The sequence below is a fragment of the Symphalangus syndactylus genome, chromosome 14 (assembly GCF_028878055.3).
Source record: "Symphalangus syndactylus isolate Jambi chromosome 14, NHGRI_mSymSyn1-v2.1_pri, whole genome shotgun sequence".
In the NCBI taxonomy this organism is placed as follows: Eukaryota; Metazoa; Chordata; class Mammalia; order Primates; family Hylobatidae; genus Symphalangus; species Symphalangus syndactylus.
In genome coordinates, this window is record NC_072436.2 from 96,656,177 (window position 1) to 96,675,160 (window position 18,984).

General features: G+C 38.0%; 2 protein-coding genes and 1 long non-coding RNA gene across 18 annotated transcripts in view; 2 read left to right on the plus strand and 1 right to left on the minus strand.

Annotated features, from left to right (window-relative positions):
- PREPL (prolyl endopeptidase like) overlaps nucleotides 1–5,833 on the plus strand; it is a 43,431-nt gene extending 37,598 nt beyond the window's left edge. For 14 of the 15 annotated variants that reach the window (XM_055242666.2, XM_055242668.2, XM_063618073.1 and 11 more), the window contains 4 exons: nucleotides 1,227–1,376; nucleotides 1,787–1,910; nucleotides 2,733–2,806; nucleotides 3,187–5,833. In XM_055242666.2, coding sequence (XP_055098641.1) covers nucleotides 1,227–1,376; nucleotides 1,787–1,910; nucleotides 2,733–2,806; nucleotides 3,187–3,276 — 438 coding nt within the window. In that variant the 3' untranslated portion in view covers nucleotides 3,277–5,833. Of the gene's footprint in view, nucleotides 1–1,226; nucleotides 1,377–1,786; nucleotides 1,911–2,732 lie in introns of all 15 variants that reach the window. The other variant, XM_063618070.1, reaches the window with a different exon arrangement.
- The window catches only part of SLC3A1 (solute carrier family 3 member 1), a 45,327-nt gene continuing 29,482 nt past the window's right edge, over nucleotides 3,140–18,984 (minus strand). Inside the window, exons 8-10 of the mRNA XM_055242674.1 lie at nucleotides 11,847–12,014; nucleotides 10,665–10,781; nucleotides 3,140–4,429 (exon numbers count right to left, since the gene is read on the minus strand). Of these exons, the coding sequence (XP_055098649.1) occupies nucleotides 3,989–4,429; nucleotides 10,665–10,781; nucleotides 11,847–12,014 (726 nt within the window). The 3' untranslated portion in view covers nucleotides 3,140–3,988. The remainder of the gene's footprint in view (nucleotides 4,430–10,664; nucleotides 10,782–11,846; nucleotides 12,015–18,984) is intronic.
- On the plus strand, nucleotides 6,392–17,034 carry LOC129462581 (uncharacterized). Of its 2 annotated transcripts, none has more exons than XR_008650888.2 (2): nucleotides 6,392–8,281; nucleotides 16,464–17,034. It is a non-coding gene; the product is annotated as an uncharacterized lncRNA (long non-coding RNA). The 2 variants fall into 2 exon arrangements; XR_010115753.1 differs by lacking the exon at nucleotides 6,392–8,281 and adding an exon at nucleotides 8,288–11,141.

Consider the following 18,984-nt stretch of genomic DNA (forward strand, 5'->3'; position numbering starts at 1 on the left):
ATAGGCTTATGCAGCCAATCTCCAGAACTCGCTTTTCATCTTAACAAAACTGAAACCCTGTACCAATTAAACAGCTCTCCATTTGCTTCTTCCCACAGCCTCTGTCTCTGTGAATTTGACTACTCAAACACCTCACATAGGTGGAATCATACAAAATATATCTTTTTGTGACTGGTTTATTTCACTTAGATTATATCCTTGAGGTTCATCCATATTGTAGCATGTATCAGAATTTTATTCTTTTTTTTTTTTTTTTGAGACGGAGTCTTGCTCTGTCACCCAGGCTGGAGTGCAGTGGCGTAATCTCAGCTCACTGTAAGCTCTGCCTCCCGGGTTCACGCCATTCTCCTGCCTCAGCCTCTCTGAGTAGCTGGGACTACAAGCGCCTGCCACCACGCCTGGCTAATTTTTTGTATTTTTTAGTAGAGACGGGGTTTCACCGTGGTCTCAATCTCCTGACCTCGTGATCCGCCCGCCTCGGCCTCCCAAAGTGCTGGGATTACAAGCGTGAGCCACTGCGCCTGGCCCAGAATTTTATTCCTTTTTAAGGCTGAATAATATTCCATGTAATATTGTATGTGTATACCACATTTTGCTTATTCATTCTTTGGTTAATGGACACTTGAGTTGCTTCCACCTTTTGGCTGTTGTGACTATGCTGCTGTGAACATAGGTATGCAGATCTCTTTAAGACCCTGCTTTCAGTTTTGGGGATTATATGCCAGGAGTGGAATTGCTGGATCGTATGGTAATCTTAAGCTTAACTTTTTGATGAACCACCATACTGTTTTCCATAGCAGCTGCCCCATTTTACATTCCAACCACCAGTGTATCAGGATTCCGGTTTCTCCACATTACTGCCAATACTTTTTTTTTTTTAATATAATAACTAATCGTCCTAATTGGTATGAGACTAGCATTTATTGCTTTTATATATGAAAAAATATAAATGAATAAAAGGTACTAAGCTAAAAATAAATATTGTGAAATTAGAAGATAAACCATTTCTTGTTATATGTCATTTAAGGAGTCTGAAGACTTTAAAAGTAGGTTATAAATTGCAGGCCCTGGTTAAGGACTGAGTATTCTAACTCCTAGGAATCTATATGGCTTCTTGAGTTATTTTCTCTCATATGAGTATGTATATTCATAAAATATAATGTTTTTCTGAAACTCACTTACCAACCTCTTACTTGAAGTATAAGTTTCTTTGCCTTTTTTTTTAGGCACCTTTCTTGGATGTTCTGAACACCATGATGGACACTACACTTCCTCTGACATTAGAAGAATTAGAAGAATGGGGGAATCCTTCATCTGATGAAAAACAAAAGAACTACATAAAACGTTACTGTCCCTATCAAAATATTAAACCTCAGGTAGTGAAAGACAATTGTGTTAGACTATCCTGAATTTACATAGAAGATAATAAAAAAAAAAAACTTATCCAAGCTGAAGCAAAAATAGGAGCTTTAGAGATGTTTCTACTTATGATGCCCAAATAACTTCAGCACCATCTCTGCTTGTGCTCCATGTTTAATACCTCAGGGGAATAGACTTATCATGCCTTAATTACTAAATTAGCTAAGGTCCTTTAGTCAAGAATAGGCTATTCCAGATAATAAGTAGTCTACTACTGTAATACTGAGGATCTCTCAAGATAGCAAGTGAGAAAAAGCATAGAGTACTTAGAGGGAAAAAATTGGAGGTAATTATTTTTCATAGTCTCTATAGTAGAAAGGGACCATAAGAAATAATGTAAACTCTTTGTGCCTGTATTTTCTTTCAGCATTATCCTTCAATTCACATAACGGCATACGAAAACGATGAACGTGTACCTCTGAAAGGAATTGTAAGCTATACTGAGAAACTCAAGGAAGCCATCGCAGAGCATGCAAAGGACACAGGTGAAGGTAGGAGACCCCCTAGAAGCAGGGAACATGGCCAAACAGACTGCTACCCATAGCACACTGCTCAGAGGAATTTATTTCAGGCTGCAGCCAAATCATCTGCCCAGGATTTAGGGCAAACAATTATTTTCCTGTGTTGACTCCCCAGTTAAAGTGTATATAACTACATAACTATACGTACACTGCCTCACCTCTTTTTCAAAGAGCAGTATTAAAATAGGCAGGACACAAAGGAAACAGGAAATTTAAGAATCAAATATAACTTGGAGATGCACTGCCATACAGTTATTAATTCATTTAACAATATTTATTGAGCCATTATTCTTGGGAATCTCTAAAAGACAGATTCTGACATTTTTGTTTTGGGCCATCAGTGCCCAAACTGTTTAGCTGCATGAATTTCCTCTAGCTAACTGTTTCAGCTTTATGAGGTTAGAATCCCTCCTTTTTGCCTTGAAACTATATGCCAAGTCAGTCTCCCTGTATTCATGTCCATTTGTCACTCCCATCCATTGCTGTAGTTGGTGTTTTCAGGGCATAAGACTCTCAGATTCCACAGGGCAGGTTGATGATCTCCTGGGTTTCAGCCTTCTCGGTGTGGCACCATATAGTCTTTTCCATATGGCCTCTTCCTGCTTTCCCTGTGTCAGAAGTTTGTCTTCTGCTGCTTGTCCTCTCCCATCTTTTTGTTGATGATGGTGGTTTTTGCTTTTTACTCCTTTACTATTATTTGAACTGAGTACTCAAGAGGGGAGGAATGGGTCTCAGTCTTCCAAAGAAGATCCCATACAATCTTCTAATTGTTCTGTATGTTAACTCTTTCAGGCTATCAGGCCCCTAATATTATTCTAGATATTCAGCCTGGAGGCAATCATGTAATTGAGGATTCTCACAAAAAGGTATGTTATCAAGGCCCTCTCAGTGGACAGATTCCTGAACTAGATATATGTTGTTTTCACGTTTTCAGTGGTTGCAGCAGGGTTTATGACAAAGCTACTTCACAAATGTCCTATCTATGGGTGAGACCCAGGAGTGGAGGGAGGGACACTGTGTCAATCAAGAGAAATGTCTCTCTCTTGTACTTGATAAGTGAGCTCTGTTAAAGAAAATAATTTAATCTTAATTATTGGAAGCCTTCTGCCTCTGTCCCGAATGAAAGTATTCTTGCCATAAATTGCTGACTTCAGGGTTAGGTAAAGATGGATAGATAAAGAGAAGCTTAAACAGTGGCATTTTTACAAAGGCCTTCTATTTAATTTTTTAAATGTGTTTCTTTTAGATTACAGCCCAAATTAAATTCCTGTACGAGGAACTTGGACTTGACAGCACCAGTGTTTTCGAGGATCTTAAGAAATACCTGAAATTCTGAAACACTATATTCAACTTGGAATTGGAAACACACTGAAATATTTCATAGTCTTACTTCCAATTGAGTTAGCAAAAAAAAAATTAATAACTTGAGATTTTTAAGTTATTAATTTTTTAAAATGTGCTTCTCCATCTAAATTTTGCGTAGTCTACATCCCACTTGCTTATACTGTTCTCTCCATTGATGCACATGTCCATTAACCTAGGAAAGTAGTTTTCAAATCATGCTCCTTAGAAGGACATAGAGTAGAGGGAAGGGAAGGATTGGTGATAGCAGAATTCTAGGCTCCCTTCCAGTCAGAAGAGTTGAGCAGTTTACAAATCAGTGTCCTGCCTCTTTGCTAGCAAATGCTTTTAGACACTGTGGCAGTGAGTCATCCTCCAATTTCTATGACTGCATTTTAAGGGAAAAGATAAAATTCTTCCCCTTAAAATTCATTAAAGTTTTTGAATAATCTGGGGTCCTAATGTGTTCTGATCATCCCTAATTGATACTATCTGAATAAAGTTATAAGCTCCTATAAGCGATAATTTACTTTTAAACATTTTATTTTTTTCAAAACATTTGAGAACCTTTCTTAAAGCAGTTACATTCAAGCTACAGAAGTATCGAATTAATGATTGTTCACCAAGCAGCACGCTGTACATGAAGCTATTACAAATGCTTACAATCCCAATGAAGTGCCAGTGTCTTCATCTCTTCATAAAGGTGCCTAACACGAGGTATACAGTATGTTCAATACACTGGAATAGCATGCTCGATTGGAAATAAAGCATCTGTCTCTGTAAGCTGTTTGGCGATGAAGGAGATTCTTCGTGTTGTGTTCAAGGATGAGTCCCTCTCCCTTGTCCAGAAAAATGCCACTTGTATCAACTTTACTGCCTTTGTTGGCAGAATTGGTACTTAACCTTATTCTCATTGTAGCAGGGAGGCCCGAAATCATATTCTGTAGATTTAACAGTGTTGATTCTCCAAAATTCAGAACCACGATAAAGATTCTGTCTATGCCATACAGCTCTCTTGTGTACACAACATAGTGGCTGTCATTCCTCAAATGGCAAAACCAGCCCCTGTTGAGGAGTAGCTCATTGGCATGAAGTAGACTTAAATCTTGATATAACTTCAAAGCCGATCTGGGCTGAATCTTTTGGACCTATTTTTTAAAAGTATTTACGTAAGTGTTAGATTCTAAGAATTGTTTGTAAGTATTTTTAATATATTGTAAGGAGTTATTTACCCAAAACACTTGCTCCAATTTTGCCCCTTATAATTGCCAAATTGTAAGCATCAATAAGTAGGTAAGAACAATTTATATAAAAACTGATAGCAAGGATAAATTCAGGGTTTCAGCTTGTCTGGGAGTCAGTAAGTATGCACAGTGCTCTGCTACATTGTAGAGCTTCTGTAGAGACCAAATTTTGACTCCACTTTAGGAATCCCAAAACAAATGTCCATGTATAAGATGATGAATATTTAACTTGCATAAAGTCACTCTGTGCTGTATTGTAACTGCCAGATGGCCAGAAGGAAAGCAACAGTGGACTCAGACTTCTGAGGAATTTGGGTTTGTTCCCCTTTGTAGACTAATGTGTAGGTTGCTGTTGTGCGAAGATAACGTAACTTTAGCAGTTAGTTATGTATTTCTTACACAGCTAATAGAAGAGAAAGTTGAAAAAACGATGCAAAATAAAAAGCTGCCTAAGGTGAAAGTTAGAAATTGTAGGTTTTTTTTTTTACCATAATAGTATGTGTTCCTTAAAGATGATTTGGGTTTATGTACTTCTAACTCTTCAAGTATTTTCTGTTATTGACTATATAATATAGCCTCCATGTTTTTAATGACAATATTCTGTTGAATGGGTTGTACCATACTTAACCATGCCCTTTCATTTTGACATTAGTGTTTCTAATATTTTCTATTTTTATTCCCCTCCCCCCTTTTTTGTATTATTTTAGATAATCAGAAAGACAGTTACTTTGTCAAAGAGTATGGGCACTTGATACATAATGCCAAATTATTCTTCATAAGAGCTGTTGCCAAATCAGTGATAATGTTCATTTAATTGTACTCTTGCCAGCCATGTTTACTGGGGTGGTAGCTGTTATTGTGGTTGTTATTGTTCTTTAGGGGTAGGTTCCCAATATGTGGTCTTTAAATAATTATCTAATGGTGTTTAAAAAAATGTTTATGCTGTTTGTCAGCTACAAAGATATTTATGATACATGTATGACTTGTCAAAGTTATTAACATTTTCTCTAGCCTTAGGTAATGCATGAAAGCACATGTTTCAGTGCCACTCACATAAGAAGTGCCCGGTAAGTGTTAGCTATTATTGTCTACTTGAGTTACTACTTTCTAGAAGTATGTTGAAGTCTTTTTCTGTAATTGCAGATTTGTTGATTTTGCATTTGAGTATTTTCTATATTTTGAAGCTGTTAGATGCAGTCATGATTTTTAGTGGAACGTTTTATCAATTTTTGAAAATTGCCTTTGTCTCATATAATGCTTTTCATATTGAACTATATTTTGTCTGCTATTAAATATTTCCAAGCCTGATTTTTGTCATTTTATTTTTTATGCAATTACAAGAAGAATACATACTATAAAAAGGTTTTCTTCAACACCTTTCCATAGCTTCGCAGTTCCCTGCAGACAGGCACTATATATGTTCTTTTGTTTTTATGTATCATATGAAATGATACATTCTGTGCCTATGCAAACATGTTTCTTTATACAGTTGGTGACATGTTACCATTCTATACTTTATTGAATACATGTTTGAAATGGTCTCATATCAATGTATATAGAGCTCTCATTTTTAAAAGCTGCATACTGGGCTCATAGTTGATAGAACTGGTTTTCTATTGATGAAATATTTAAATCATTTCTCGTGTCTTCTATTAAAAACAAGTGTTGCAGGCCAGGCAAGGTGGCTCAGGCCCGTAATCCTAGCACTTTGGGAGGCCAAGGCAGGCAGATCACCAGAGGTCAAGAGTTCAAGATCAGCCTGGCCAACATGGTGAAACACCATCTCTACTAAAAAATATAAAAATTACCCAGGCATAATGACGTGCACCTGTAATCCTAGCTACTCGGGAGGCTACGGCAGGAGAATCACCTGAACCCGGGAGGCAGAGGCTGCAGTGAGCAGAGATCACGCCACTGCACTCAAGCATGGGTGACAGAGCAAGACTATCTCAAAAAAAAAAAAAAAAAAGTGTTGAGCTCCTTTAAGTATTATTGTGCACATGTGCAAATATTTCTAAGTACAAGTATTAGGAATGGAATTATTAGGTCAAAAGATAACCTCATTTTTTGTGTTTATAGCTATAGCTGGGTTGCAAGCTTTCTATTTGCTTGCTATATCTTCATTTTAATTCTTTGTGTTTTGTGTTAGTGTTTATGTGTTTTTGTTATCTGAGTGGTTTTATCTTTTAATAGGCTAATTTAACCCATTCATATTTGTAATTATTGTATTATTTAGACATAATTCTGAAGCCATATTTTATTTGTAGTTATATTATTGTTTGGGTTTTTTTCTATTAAGCTTTTTATTGGATTGACTAATTTTTTTCTTCTAGTATTTGAAAATTTTTATGTCGTGTTCTTTGAAAATTCTTTGAAAATTATTTTTATGTCTGTCCTAATTTTATCATTAAAATTATGACCACTTTAATTTTTCTCAATGTCTAGAACAATGCTGGCCAATAGAACTTTCTGTAATGCTGGAAATGTTCTATATCAGAGCTATCCAATATGGAAGCTAATGAGCATTTGAAGTGTTACTATGACATGGGAACTGAATTTTTTTTTTTTTTTTTTGACAAAATCTCCTGCTGTTGCCCAAGCTGGAGTGCAGTGGCATGATCATGGCTCACTGCAGCCTCAATATCCTGGGCTCAAGTGATCCTCCCACCTCAGCCTCCTGAGTAGTTGGGACTAGAGGTGTGTGCCACGATGCCCAGCTAATTTTTTTCTTAAGAGATAGGGTCTTAGTATGTTGCCCAGGCTGGTCTCAAACTCCTAGGATCCAGTGATCCTCCAGTCTTGGCCTCCCAAAGTGCTGGGATTGTAGGCGTGAGCCACCATACCCAGCAGGAACTAAATGTTTAACTCTATTTAATGTAATAGTCACAGTGGTTAATGGCTACTGAACAGCTCAAATCTAGAGTTACTCTTTTTCTTGTGCAAAACAAACACTGCTCTCTTATTTGCATGCTCCTGTGTGCCCCCTCCCACCCACACACCCTCCCTGCTAACATTTCCCGTATAGAATCAAATCACTAAGATTTTTGTTCCAGAATACCTTGTTTTACATTGTGTATCAAAAATTATTTAAATCAAGTTATATTATTTCCTTTTCCTTCTTTAATACATTGTATCTCTTAGAATTGTTATGTTTTGTTTCGTTGGATAGTCCCTTGACTATTCTTTCAGAAAGTGGCCACACATGGTAAAATGTGGGTCCTTGCTTTTCCATCTGTGTTGCTCTCTTACATGCTAGTTTGAATGGATATAGAACTCAGTTTCCATTACAACTTTGAAGATAGAGTTCTAATGTGGTGTAGTATCCAATTGAGAAGTCTGATGCTAGTCCAATTCTCAACCCTTTTCTCAGGCAATCTATTTTCAGATTTGGTTTCTTTCTGAGTAGTTTTGGAGTTCTCTTTATCCTAGCTGTTCTGAAAGAAGATAGTCTTCCTTTATCTCTGGGTTATGTGTTTTATTTCTTTGTATGTTTCCTCCAGTCTGTTCTCCTGTGCAATTGTTGTTACTGCATGTTGGAATTCTGTATCTATCTTCCATGTATCCCAATTTTTTCTTATGCTCTTAATTCCTTGTCTTTTTCAATACATTCTGGACAAGCCCCTGGATCAATTTTTCAGCACACTAATTAGCACTTATGTTTTATTTCATTGTTTGACAATCTTTTATACTTCTGAGATATCTAATCACTTCTTGAAAGAATGTCAAGGAGCTCCGTTAAACAGCAATCTTCTGGGGGTATTTATACTTAAGTCTTATGTTTGCTATGTTTTCTCTGCTTTCTACAGTGTTCTGTTAGGAATGGTGTCTCCCTTTCATGGCCTTGGTTTTTCTCAGATACTGTGTGATTCTTGATCTGTTTGCTTTTGTGTTTTGACCTTCCTCGTTTGCCTGTCTTTGGTTGCCTGCCTCTCATAATGGGAAGCCACGTTGAATGTGGGTCTGACTTGTCTTTGGGACATTGGGATGTAGGGTTCTTTTCCTACTTGAAGGTGATAAGCTTGCTAGATTCCCACCTTTTTTCTCCTGGCCTCTGTGACTCTGAGCTGAGTAGTAAAAGTTCTCATTTCTGAGAGCATTCCACAGTGAACTCTCGCCAGGGGACAGCGCTAGAGATAGGTTTTGTTTTCCTTCTTTTCTTTCTTCTGATGCACTTATAGAAGCTTCAGGCTTTGTTCTACTAATTCTACCGTGCATGTGATCACCAAACAGTTCTGGATTTTTTTTTCCTTATGGAAATTATGCCATGGCAAATTGCAGGAGTTCAGGAAATTCCTACAGTGCTCTCTGTTAGAACTGTTTTTCTCCTGTATGTTTTAGACTCCCACTTCTATTGTCTGCTTTTTCTTTTTGAGACGGTCTTACTCTGCCACCCAGGCTGGAGTGCATTGGGGTAATCACAGCTCACTGCAACCTTGATCTCTTGGGCTCAGCCTCCTGAGTAGCTGGGATGACAGGCACATGTCACCAGGCCTAGCTAATTTCCCTTTTTTTTTTTTTTTTTTTGGCGGGGGTAAGGGGAAGGTAGAAACAAGGTTTCACTATATTGCCTAGGCTGGTCTCAAACTCCTGTGCTCAAGCATTCTTCTGGCCTTTGCCTCCCAAAATTCTGGGATTACAGGTGTGAGCCATGGTGCCCAGCCCTAATTTTACTTTATATATTTTAGAAATTACTTAAATTTTCTGTTCCTTTCCAGGGTCATTTGGATGTATTTTATTAAAATGGCATTGTCTGGGATTTATGACTTAGTATCTGTCATCACTCATGATCATTTTTAAAGACTTTGTTAATCTGATAGAAAAAAGCGTCATTGTTGGCTGGGCACAGTGGCTCACGCCTGTAATCCCAACACTTTGGGAGGCTGAGGTGGGTGGATCACCTGAGGTCAGGAGTTTGAAACCAGCCTGCCCAACATGGTGAAACCCTGTCTCCACTAAAAATACAAAAATTAGCCATAAATGGTGGCAGGCGCCTGGTGGGCACCTATAATCCTAGCTACTTGGGAGGCTGAGGTAGGAGAATTGCTTGAACCCAGGAGGTGGAGGTCACGGTGAGCCAAGACCACACCATTGCACTCTAGCCCGGGCAACAAGAGCAAAACTCCATCTTAAAAAAAAAAAAAAAAAAAAAAAAAAAAAAAAAATTCACTGTTTTAATTTGCATTTTCTACATCTTTGCTGGCATGCATTTTTATGTAGGACTTCCTACATACTGTATTCAGATTGGCCTATGGGAATATTTTAGACATAATGAGAATCAAGAGGCATTCAACCCATATATATTTTGTGTCTTCAAGACCTGTAACTATATAAAACAAAGCTTATGCTATCCAGGAATTCTCAGTGGTGCTTGTAGCAGGGAGCTATGGGAACAGGAGGGTTTGTGTGGCTTTCTATATCTGAATATCCTGGGGAGTTTCCTCAGATTACTCAGTAGACTGGGATGGGGCATGGTGTGTGTGTGTGGTGGGGGTGGGGGAGGGGTGCTATGCATTTCTTAAGTATCTCCATGTGGCATCTATAATTTCATTTCCCCTAAATTGGTTTAGTTTGTTTTCCAGTGAAGTTTTCACTAGTGAATGACATTAGTGCTTGATCACTATGGGAACAGAAAAAAGGGCAAAAGCCAAAGTGGTATTAGTATGCAAGAGCAACCACTTTAAGGATCATGTATGGCTTCTGTTTCTTCAGCACAGTAGTGTGGATTTGAGCCTCGCTCTGGGTTGATTGACTGATCCTCCTTCTGCCTGCGTGGCTGCCTATCCACCCACCTCTCTCCCTGCCTTTTGAGGGGAAGAGAGGAAGGAGGAAGGGTCGCTGGGCTAGCTAAAAAACTTCCATAAAATTTCCTTTGTAGCTCAAAGGCCTTAGTAAAGGTCATTGCAATGAAGACTTGTATATTCTGTATGATACTTCACTTCACTTGGTAGATTTGTACCAGTTTGTATTTTCACAAAGGCATGATTTACAAACTCCTTACAAATTGAAAACTGCAAGGAAGTCTGTGATTGATTTAAAGAGTATCCGTTAAGGTTTAGACACATTCAGGGTGAGTGTGTACTTTCAGTAGAAACCCATTTCTTGTTTCTAGAATCAACATAAAATTTTCACTGATACTTACATCAACATTCACAGTGTGGTAATCTGAATTGGTAGGTAACCAGGTGTGACTAGCTTCAGAAAAACCAGCATTTGAACTATTGTCCCACTGCATTGGTGACTTTGAGCGAAGGGTATTCTATGTCAAAAGACCCGAAAGGGAAAACAGTGGTTTGGTTATTCAAAGAAATGTACTTTGGTCCTGATTGTACTCATTAGCATTTGTGATGAAAAGGCTTAACATTCAGTACATAAACCAGTTTCACCCTTTTAACTAGAAAGTACCTAATAACATTGAGTTTGAATAGACAATGCTAATTTAACTTTAACATTTTGAGTTTGAATAGACAATACTAATCGAACTTTAATACATGCTTGAAATCTTTGCTGCTTTTTCCTAAAAATCAATAATACAGGATTTCAAAATGTGCTATTGCCAGTTTACACGACTTCTACTATGGTACAGCGATGGTGAATTTAAGAACACTGCCATGTACAAGTGAGTGTGAATTCCCTCCTACTCATTTATTCAGCCTGGTTATTGCTCGAGTGCACACACACAAATGTAGGAGCTGGTAGAGGAAAAAAAGCTTCACCTTAATCAAATATTAGGGAAATTGGATCTCATACAATTGAAAGCTAACCAGGCAAATTAAAGTTGCAAGATAGTCGTCTACCCAGCAACACAATTCTGAAATCTGTAGTTACAAAATAAAAACTGCTTAACTCTGAGGCTGTGCACTGTCCCTGATAACAGAAAAGAAAGGGTCCTTGTGCTGTGGTCACTCAAGACCAAACAGGACAAATGAGAACTAAAGAAATAAGTGTTCCTAACTCCACATTTCAAGTAGAGGGAAATGAATAATATTCTAAACTAAACCAATGGTTCTCCAATTTTAGTGTGCCTCTCAACACAGTATTCCTGGCAAAATAAATAAATAAATTTTAATGTGCTTATCAGGTAGAAAACATCTTTAAAATGGTCTACCAAAGAAATTTAGCTGTGTGGCTCCAAAAGCATTTTTAAAATAAGCTCTCAGACCACCAAGAAAGTTGAGAATTCTTACTAACAGAAAGAAAAGCAAAGTAACCTTGATTTTCAGCAATGGAATAGAGAGATAGTAAGTTCTCTATTTGGCAAAAAATAAAAAATTAGTACTTGGTTTTATAGCTGTGATGAATAGTCAAGTTGTATTCAACTTACAGTATCATAGCTTTCATTGAGATTTGTGGGTACAATATTTCCCATTCCAATTTCTTCTCCGTAGTAAGTTATAGGAGTTCCAGGGAGTGTGAAAAGAAGCATGTTCATCACGTTGACATACTCATTCCCCAAACGCGAAGTCAGCCGGGACCTGTCTGGTCCACCAATCTGAAAGGCAGATATTTTTAAGAACACAGCTCTATACACAGTTTTCTGAAAGATTTACCCTATTTCACAGAAAGTTCACAACGTAGCAAAACAAAGTAGATGTGGTACCCTGGTACTAGCAAGCCTGGACTTGAGTCCTAGGCCTGCTATTTGCTGTGTAACTGACCAATTTATTATCTTGGCCACTGATGAGCAAGAAAAGGGTGATAAGAATTTATTTTACAATGATATTGCAAATAAAACTCAGAGGGTACACAGTCATATTTTCTCATATCTGGATAAGAGAATATTGACAGGAAAGGAAACAAAACTGTGGCAGAGAGCAAGACAAGGGAACAAGGTGAAAGGGACAGGCATGAGAGACTTCTGATGTGTCCTCTTTTAAAAAATTGTTTTGACTTATGAACTATTCAGACAAAATTTTTAAAGTAAATCAACGTTTAGAAAGAATTTACATAGTCCAAGGTGAAATTTTATAAAGTGTTTTCTATTTGTAAATATATTTCCATGTTAAATGTTCTAGGTATATTCTAGCCCTTATTTAAATAAGAGTTTGTTTAAATAAGAATTTATTTAAGTCACTTGACAACTCTCTCCATAACCCACAACTCAAACCCTCATGTGCATATGCTGAGCATGGCACTTTACTTTTTAAAAAGTACTTTCACACCTATATTCCACTTCTTCACACAACAGTGCTAGCAAGTACTATCTCCATTTTACAAATGAGGAAACAAGCTCTGAGAAATTACGTCATTTATTCAAGTAGTAGTATGAGACAGAGCTAGCATTTAAACTTGAGTCTTAGGACAAGACTTAATTGCTACAATTCAAGAAATAGGAGGTTGCTTTTTTTTTTTTTTTTTTAACTTCCTTAGATATATGAAAATGATCTTTATAATTATGTTTTTATAGACCATTGTGAAGTATTTTTCTATTTTTATGGCCAGAAAATTAGGTCAATTTTTCCCTCCATCCTTTTATTTTCACTGTCATGAGATCTTCTGACAAGAAACCCTTTGATTTCTCAAGACTTCTGGACATATAGAGCACAACAAACACTGGAAAGGAAGAATGTGATTTCCAGAATTGTCATACTACTTAAAATGTCCAGTTTTTAACAACAACAACAAATATACAAAACAGTCAAAGAAAACAGGAAAATATGGCTCATATAATGGTGGGGGGAGTCAATAGCAAATGTTGCTTAGAAGACCAAACATTGGACTTACTAGACAAAGACTTTAAACCAGCTAATATTTTGATATTCAAAGAAAAAACCTGTGCCTAAAGAATTTAAAGTATATGAACAGTTATCAAATAGATCAGAAAAATTATGAAAAAATAAAAATGTTAGAGTTAAAAAGTACAATAGCTAAAGTGAGACATTTACTAAAGGGACTTGACAAATTTGAACTAGCAAAGGAATCAGAAAACTTGAAGACTCAATTGAGAGTATCTGGCCTGAGAACCAGAAAGAAAAAATAAAGAAGAATGAGGCCAGGCGCTGTGGCTCCCACCTGTAATCCCAGTGCTTTGGGATGCCAAGGCAGGAACAAGCTTGAGCCCAGGAGTTCTAAACCAGCCTGGGCAACATGGTGAGACCCCGTGTCTACAAAAAATTAAAAATTTAGCCAGGCATGGTGGCATGCACCTGTAGTCTCAGCTACGCAAGAAGCTGAGATGGGAAAATTGAGCACAGGACATCAAGGTTGAAGTGAGCCATGTTTACACCACTGCACTCCAGCATGGGCAACAGAGCAAAACCCTGTCTCTCAAAAAAAAAAAAAGACTCTCAGAGACCTGTGGGATACTATCATGCATACCAACATATGCATAATGGAAGTCTCAAAAGGAGAGAAAGGAGAGAAATGGTTGGAAACAATATTTGAAAAAATAATAGCCAACAACTTCCCAAATTTGATTTTTTTTAAAATTATGTATCTAAGAACCTCAATGAACTCCAAGTAGGACAAAATTTTTAAAAACCCACACTTGGATGTATCAGTCAAACCATTAAAAGACACAGAATCTTTAAAGGAGCAAAGAAAATTGGTACATCACATGTAAGGAGTCTCAATAAGATTAGCAACTGACTTCTTATCAAAAACCATGAAGGCCAGAGGGCAATGGGATGACATATTTGAAGTGATCAAAGAAAGAACTGTAAACCAAGATTTCTATATCCAGCAAAACTGTTATTCAATAATGAAAAAATGAGATACCACTTCATATGTACTATGATGAGTATAATTTTTAAAATAAAGACAGAAAAGTGTTGGTGAGGATGAAAAGAAATTGGAACCTTTGTACATTGCTGATGGGAATGTAAAACGGAGAAGTCACTGTGGAAAACAGTTTGGTAGTTCCTCAAAATCATAGAAGTACTATATGATCCAAGGCTGGGCACAGTGGCTCACACCTGTAATCCTAACACTTTAAGAGGCCAAGGTGGGAGGACCACTTGAGCTCAGGAGTTCAAGACCAGCCTGCACAACATGGCAAAACCCCATCTCCACAAAAAATACAAAAATTATCCAGGTATGGTGGTATGCACCTATAGTCCCAGCTACTTGGTGGGAGCTAAGGCAGGAGGATTGCTTGAGCCCAGGAGGTCAAGGCTGCAGTGAGCCATGTTCACACCACTGTGCTCCAGCCTGGATGACAAAGTGAGACCCTGTCTCAAAAAAAAAAGGCTGGGCACGGTGGCTTATGCCTGTAATCCCAGCACTTTGGGAGGCCAAGGCAGCAAATCACTTGAGGCCAGGAGTTCCAGACCAGCCTGGCCAAGATGGTAAAACCCCATTTCTACTAAAAATACAAAAATTAGCCAGTCATGGTGGCACATGCCTGTAATCCAAGCTACACAGGAGGCTAAGGCATAAGAATTGCTTGAAACCAGAGGCAGAGGTTGCGGTGAGCTGAGACCATACCACTGCACTCCAGCCTGGGTGACACAGTGAGACTCCATCTCAAAAAAACAAAACAAAAACAAGAAAGTATTGTGTGATCCAGCAATTCCACTCCATGGTATAGATCCAAAAGAATTGAAATCTAGGGCTTAAACAGATACTTGTATACCATTGGTTTGTAACATTATTCCAATAGCCAAAAGGAGGCAAAACCACAAATGTCACCAACAGATGAATAGATAACATGTGTTACATAGGTACCATGGAATGTTATTCAGTCATAAGAAGGAGTAAGATCTGATACATGCTATTGTATGTATGAAGGAAACTTGAAAACATTAAGCTAAGTGAAATGAGGCAGACACAAAAGAACAAATATTGTTATGATTCCACTTACATGAGGTACCTAGAATAGGCAAATTTATAGAGGCTGAAAATAGAATGGAAGATATCAGGGGTTAGTGATAGAAGTGAATTATTGTTTAGTGGGTATGGATTTTCTGTTTGGGATGATAAAAGTTCTAGAAACTGATAATGGTGATGGTTGTACAACATTTTGAATGTATTTAATGCATTGAATTAACACACTTTTGAATGTTTAAAATTATGTTTTATGTATATTTTTAATAATTTTAAAACAAAAAATTCCTCAGGAGGCCAGGCACAGTAGTTCATACCTGTAATCCCAGCACTTTGGGAGGCTGAGGCAGGCGGATCATGAGGTCAGGAGACCGAGACCATCCTGGCTAACACGGTGAAACCCCATCTCTACTAAAAATACAAAAAGTTAGCCAGGCACGGTGGCAGGCACCTGTAGTCCCAGCTATTCGGGAGGCTGAGACAGGAGAATGGTGTGAACCCGGGAGGCGGAGCTTGGAATGAGCTGAGATCGCACCACTGCACTCCAGCCTGGGCAACAGCAAGACTCCACCTCAAATTAAAATTCCTCAGGAATTCACAATAAACTATTAGAAACGAAAAACAAGTTCAGCAATGTTTTAGGATATAAGATCAATCGACACAAATCTATTGTATTTCTATACACTAATAATGAAGAATCCAATAATGAAATTAAGAAAACACTTCAGTTTACAATAATATCAAAAGAACAAAATACTTAGAAATAAATTGAACAAAAAATGTAAGACTTATACAATGAAAAATACAGAACGTCGAAAGAAATTAAAGACCTAAATAAGATACATCTGTGTTCATGGATTAGAAGACTTAAGATGGCATGATTGCCAAAAATGATAAACAGATTCAGTGCAATACCTATCAAAATCCCAGTTGGCTATTCTAAAATTTATATGGAAATCCTAAAATTTACATGGAAATATGAGGTACGCAGAACAGCTAAAACAATCTTGAAAAATAACAAAGTTGGAGGACCCATACTTCTCTATGTCAAAACTTACTAAGCTACACTAATCAACTCTGGGTGTTCAGGCATAGAGACAGACATATAGATGAACAGAACTGAGAGTCTGGAAATCTAATCAACTTTTCTTTTTTTTTTGTTTTGTTTTACATTTAGAGACGGGGTCTCTGTCACCCAGGCTGGAGTGCACCCTGGAGTGTGATCATGGCTCACGGCAACCTTGAACTCCTGGGCTCAACTCCCACCTCAACCTCCCAAAGTGCTGGGATTTCAGGTGTGAGCCACCACACCCAGCCTACAATCAGTTGATTTTTCAACAAAGGTTCCATGATAATCCAATGAAGCAAAGAACAGTCTTTTTAGCATGTGGTGCTGGAATAAATGGACCAGGCAATGGTTTCTAATATAACACTAAAAGTACAAGCAACAACAACAAAACAATTGGACTTCATAAAAATTAAAAGCTTTGATGCTTTTCAAGGGACACTATCAAGAAAGTGACATGAAAGCCCACAGAATGGGAGAAAATACTTGCAAATCACCTATCCAGTATGTATCAGGAATTCTTACAACTAAACAATAAAAAGACAACCAAATTTAATTATAGGCAAAGAATTTGAATAGACATTTCTCCAAATAAGACATGCAAATATCCAATAAGCACATGAAAATACCCTCAACAAAATTAGCCATCGGGGAAATGCAAAAAAAAAAAAAAAAAATACAATGAGATAACAACTTGACACTCAGCAGGAAGGCCATCATCAGAAAGGCAGACCATCACAAGGCTTGATGAGATGTGGAAAAATCGGAACCCTCGTAACATTCCTGGTGGGAATGTAAAATGGTGTAGCTACTTTGGAAAACAGTTTGGGAGTTCCTCAAATAGTTAAATGTAGACTTACCATATGCCCAGTGGAGCAATTCCACTCCTGGATATATACCAGAGAGAATTGAAAATATGTTTTTATAAAAACTTGTACACAAATGTCCATAGCATCACTATTCGTAATAGTCCAAAAGTGAAAACAAATGTCGGTCAATTCATGAACAGATAAACAAAATGTGCTTTATGGAAGTTACTATTCAGCCATAAAAAGGAATGATGTACTGATACATACTACAACATGGATAAACCTTGAAAACACTAAGTGAAAGAAGCTAGACACAAAAGGCCCATATTGTATAACTCCATTTATATGAAATGCCCTGAATAGGCAAATCCATAGACACAGAAAGTAGGTGAGTGGTTGCCAGAGACTGAGGATAGAGAGGGAGGGGCCATGCGCAGTTATTGCTAATGGAGATGTGGTTTATTTTGGGGGTGATGAAAATGCTCTGGAATGAGACATTGTTGATGGTTACATAATTCTGTGAATATACCAAAAATCCACTTAATTATATACTTTAAAAACGGTAAATTTTGGCTGGGCTCAGTGGCTCACACCTGTAATGCCACCACTTTGGGAGGCCGAGATGGGTGGATCACCTGAGGTCAGGAGTTCGAGACCAGCCTGGCCAACATGATGAAACCCCGTGTCCCTACTAAAAATACAAAAAATTAGCTGGGCGTGGTGGTGGGCACCTGTAATCCCAGCTACTCTGGAGGCTGAGGCAGAAGAATTACTTGAACCCAGGAGGCAGAGGTTGCAGTGAGCTGGGATCATGCCACTGCACCCCAGCCTGGGTAACAAGAGCAAAACTCCGTCTCAAAAAAAAAAAAGTTTTATGGTATGTGAATTATATCTCAACAAAGCTGTTATTTAAAAATTGTAGTATAGTTTTAATACTTACATTTAACAAATTAAAGCTTTTACCATGCCTAAATTTGAGCCTCTTTCCCCTCACCAGACAGAGAAAGGCTCTGGCAATGGGGAAACACATTGCTGCCTATTAAAGCATCAGAAAAGATTGAAATAAGCTTAATCATGGTTCACAGATTCTGCCAGTGTTTTTCTGCCAAGGCTGCATTTTCTTTATCCTTTCAGGTTTTCATCAGGCTGTGTAAGATAGCTGGCAGGATCTGTGTGAAAAGTATCAAAATCATACCACTTTTCAGGGCCCAGATCAAACCTACAGGTATTGTGGAGGTACAACAGAAGATACTGACTAGTGTAAGGCAACTCTCTCTATATATAAGATAAGGCACACCTTTGGTAAATCGCTAAACTGCATACGAATAACAGCACCAGCAACAAACAAACTCTGAGCCTGAGCACCTCGGTGTGAGGTGGGCACTGTGCAAGGATGCTGGGAACCTGCTTCTGCCCTTAACCAGTGAACTGTCTAGTGAGGAAAGCAGACATCATGGAATTGTGTGGACTTTAAGGAAAGGGAATGAACAGGTGCTATAGTATACAATAGATAGACCTGACACCTCATCTGGGGGCTCCAGAAGGCTTCCTCTGGTGACACCTACCTGAGACCTAAAGGATGAGACCCCAGAAACAGCCTAAGGTGGTAGAGATACAGAGAGATGGAGGATTATCAAGACTAAAGAGGGATTTTAGAGTTTACATTTATAATATATTAAAGAAAGGAAGGGCCAAGAGTGGTGGCTCATGCTTGTAATCCCAGCACTTTGGGAGGCCGAGGTGGGGGTGGATCACGAGGTAAGGAGTTCAAGACCAGCCTGACCAACATGGTAAAACCCCCATCTCTACTAAAAATAAAAAAA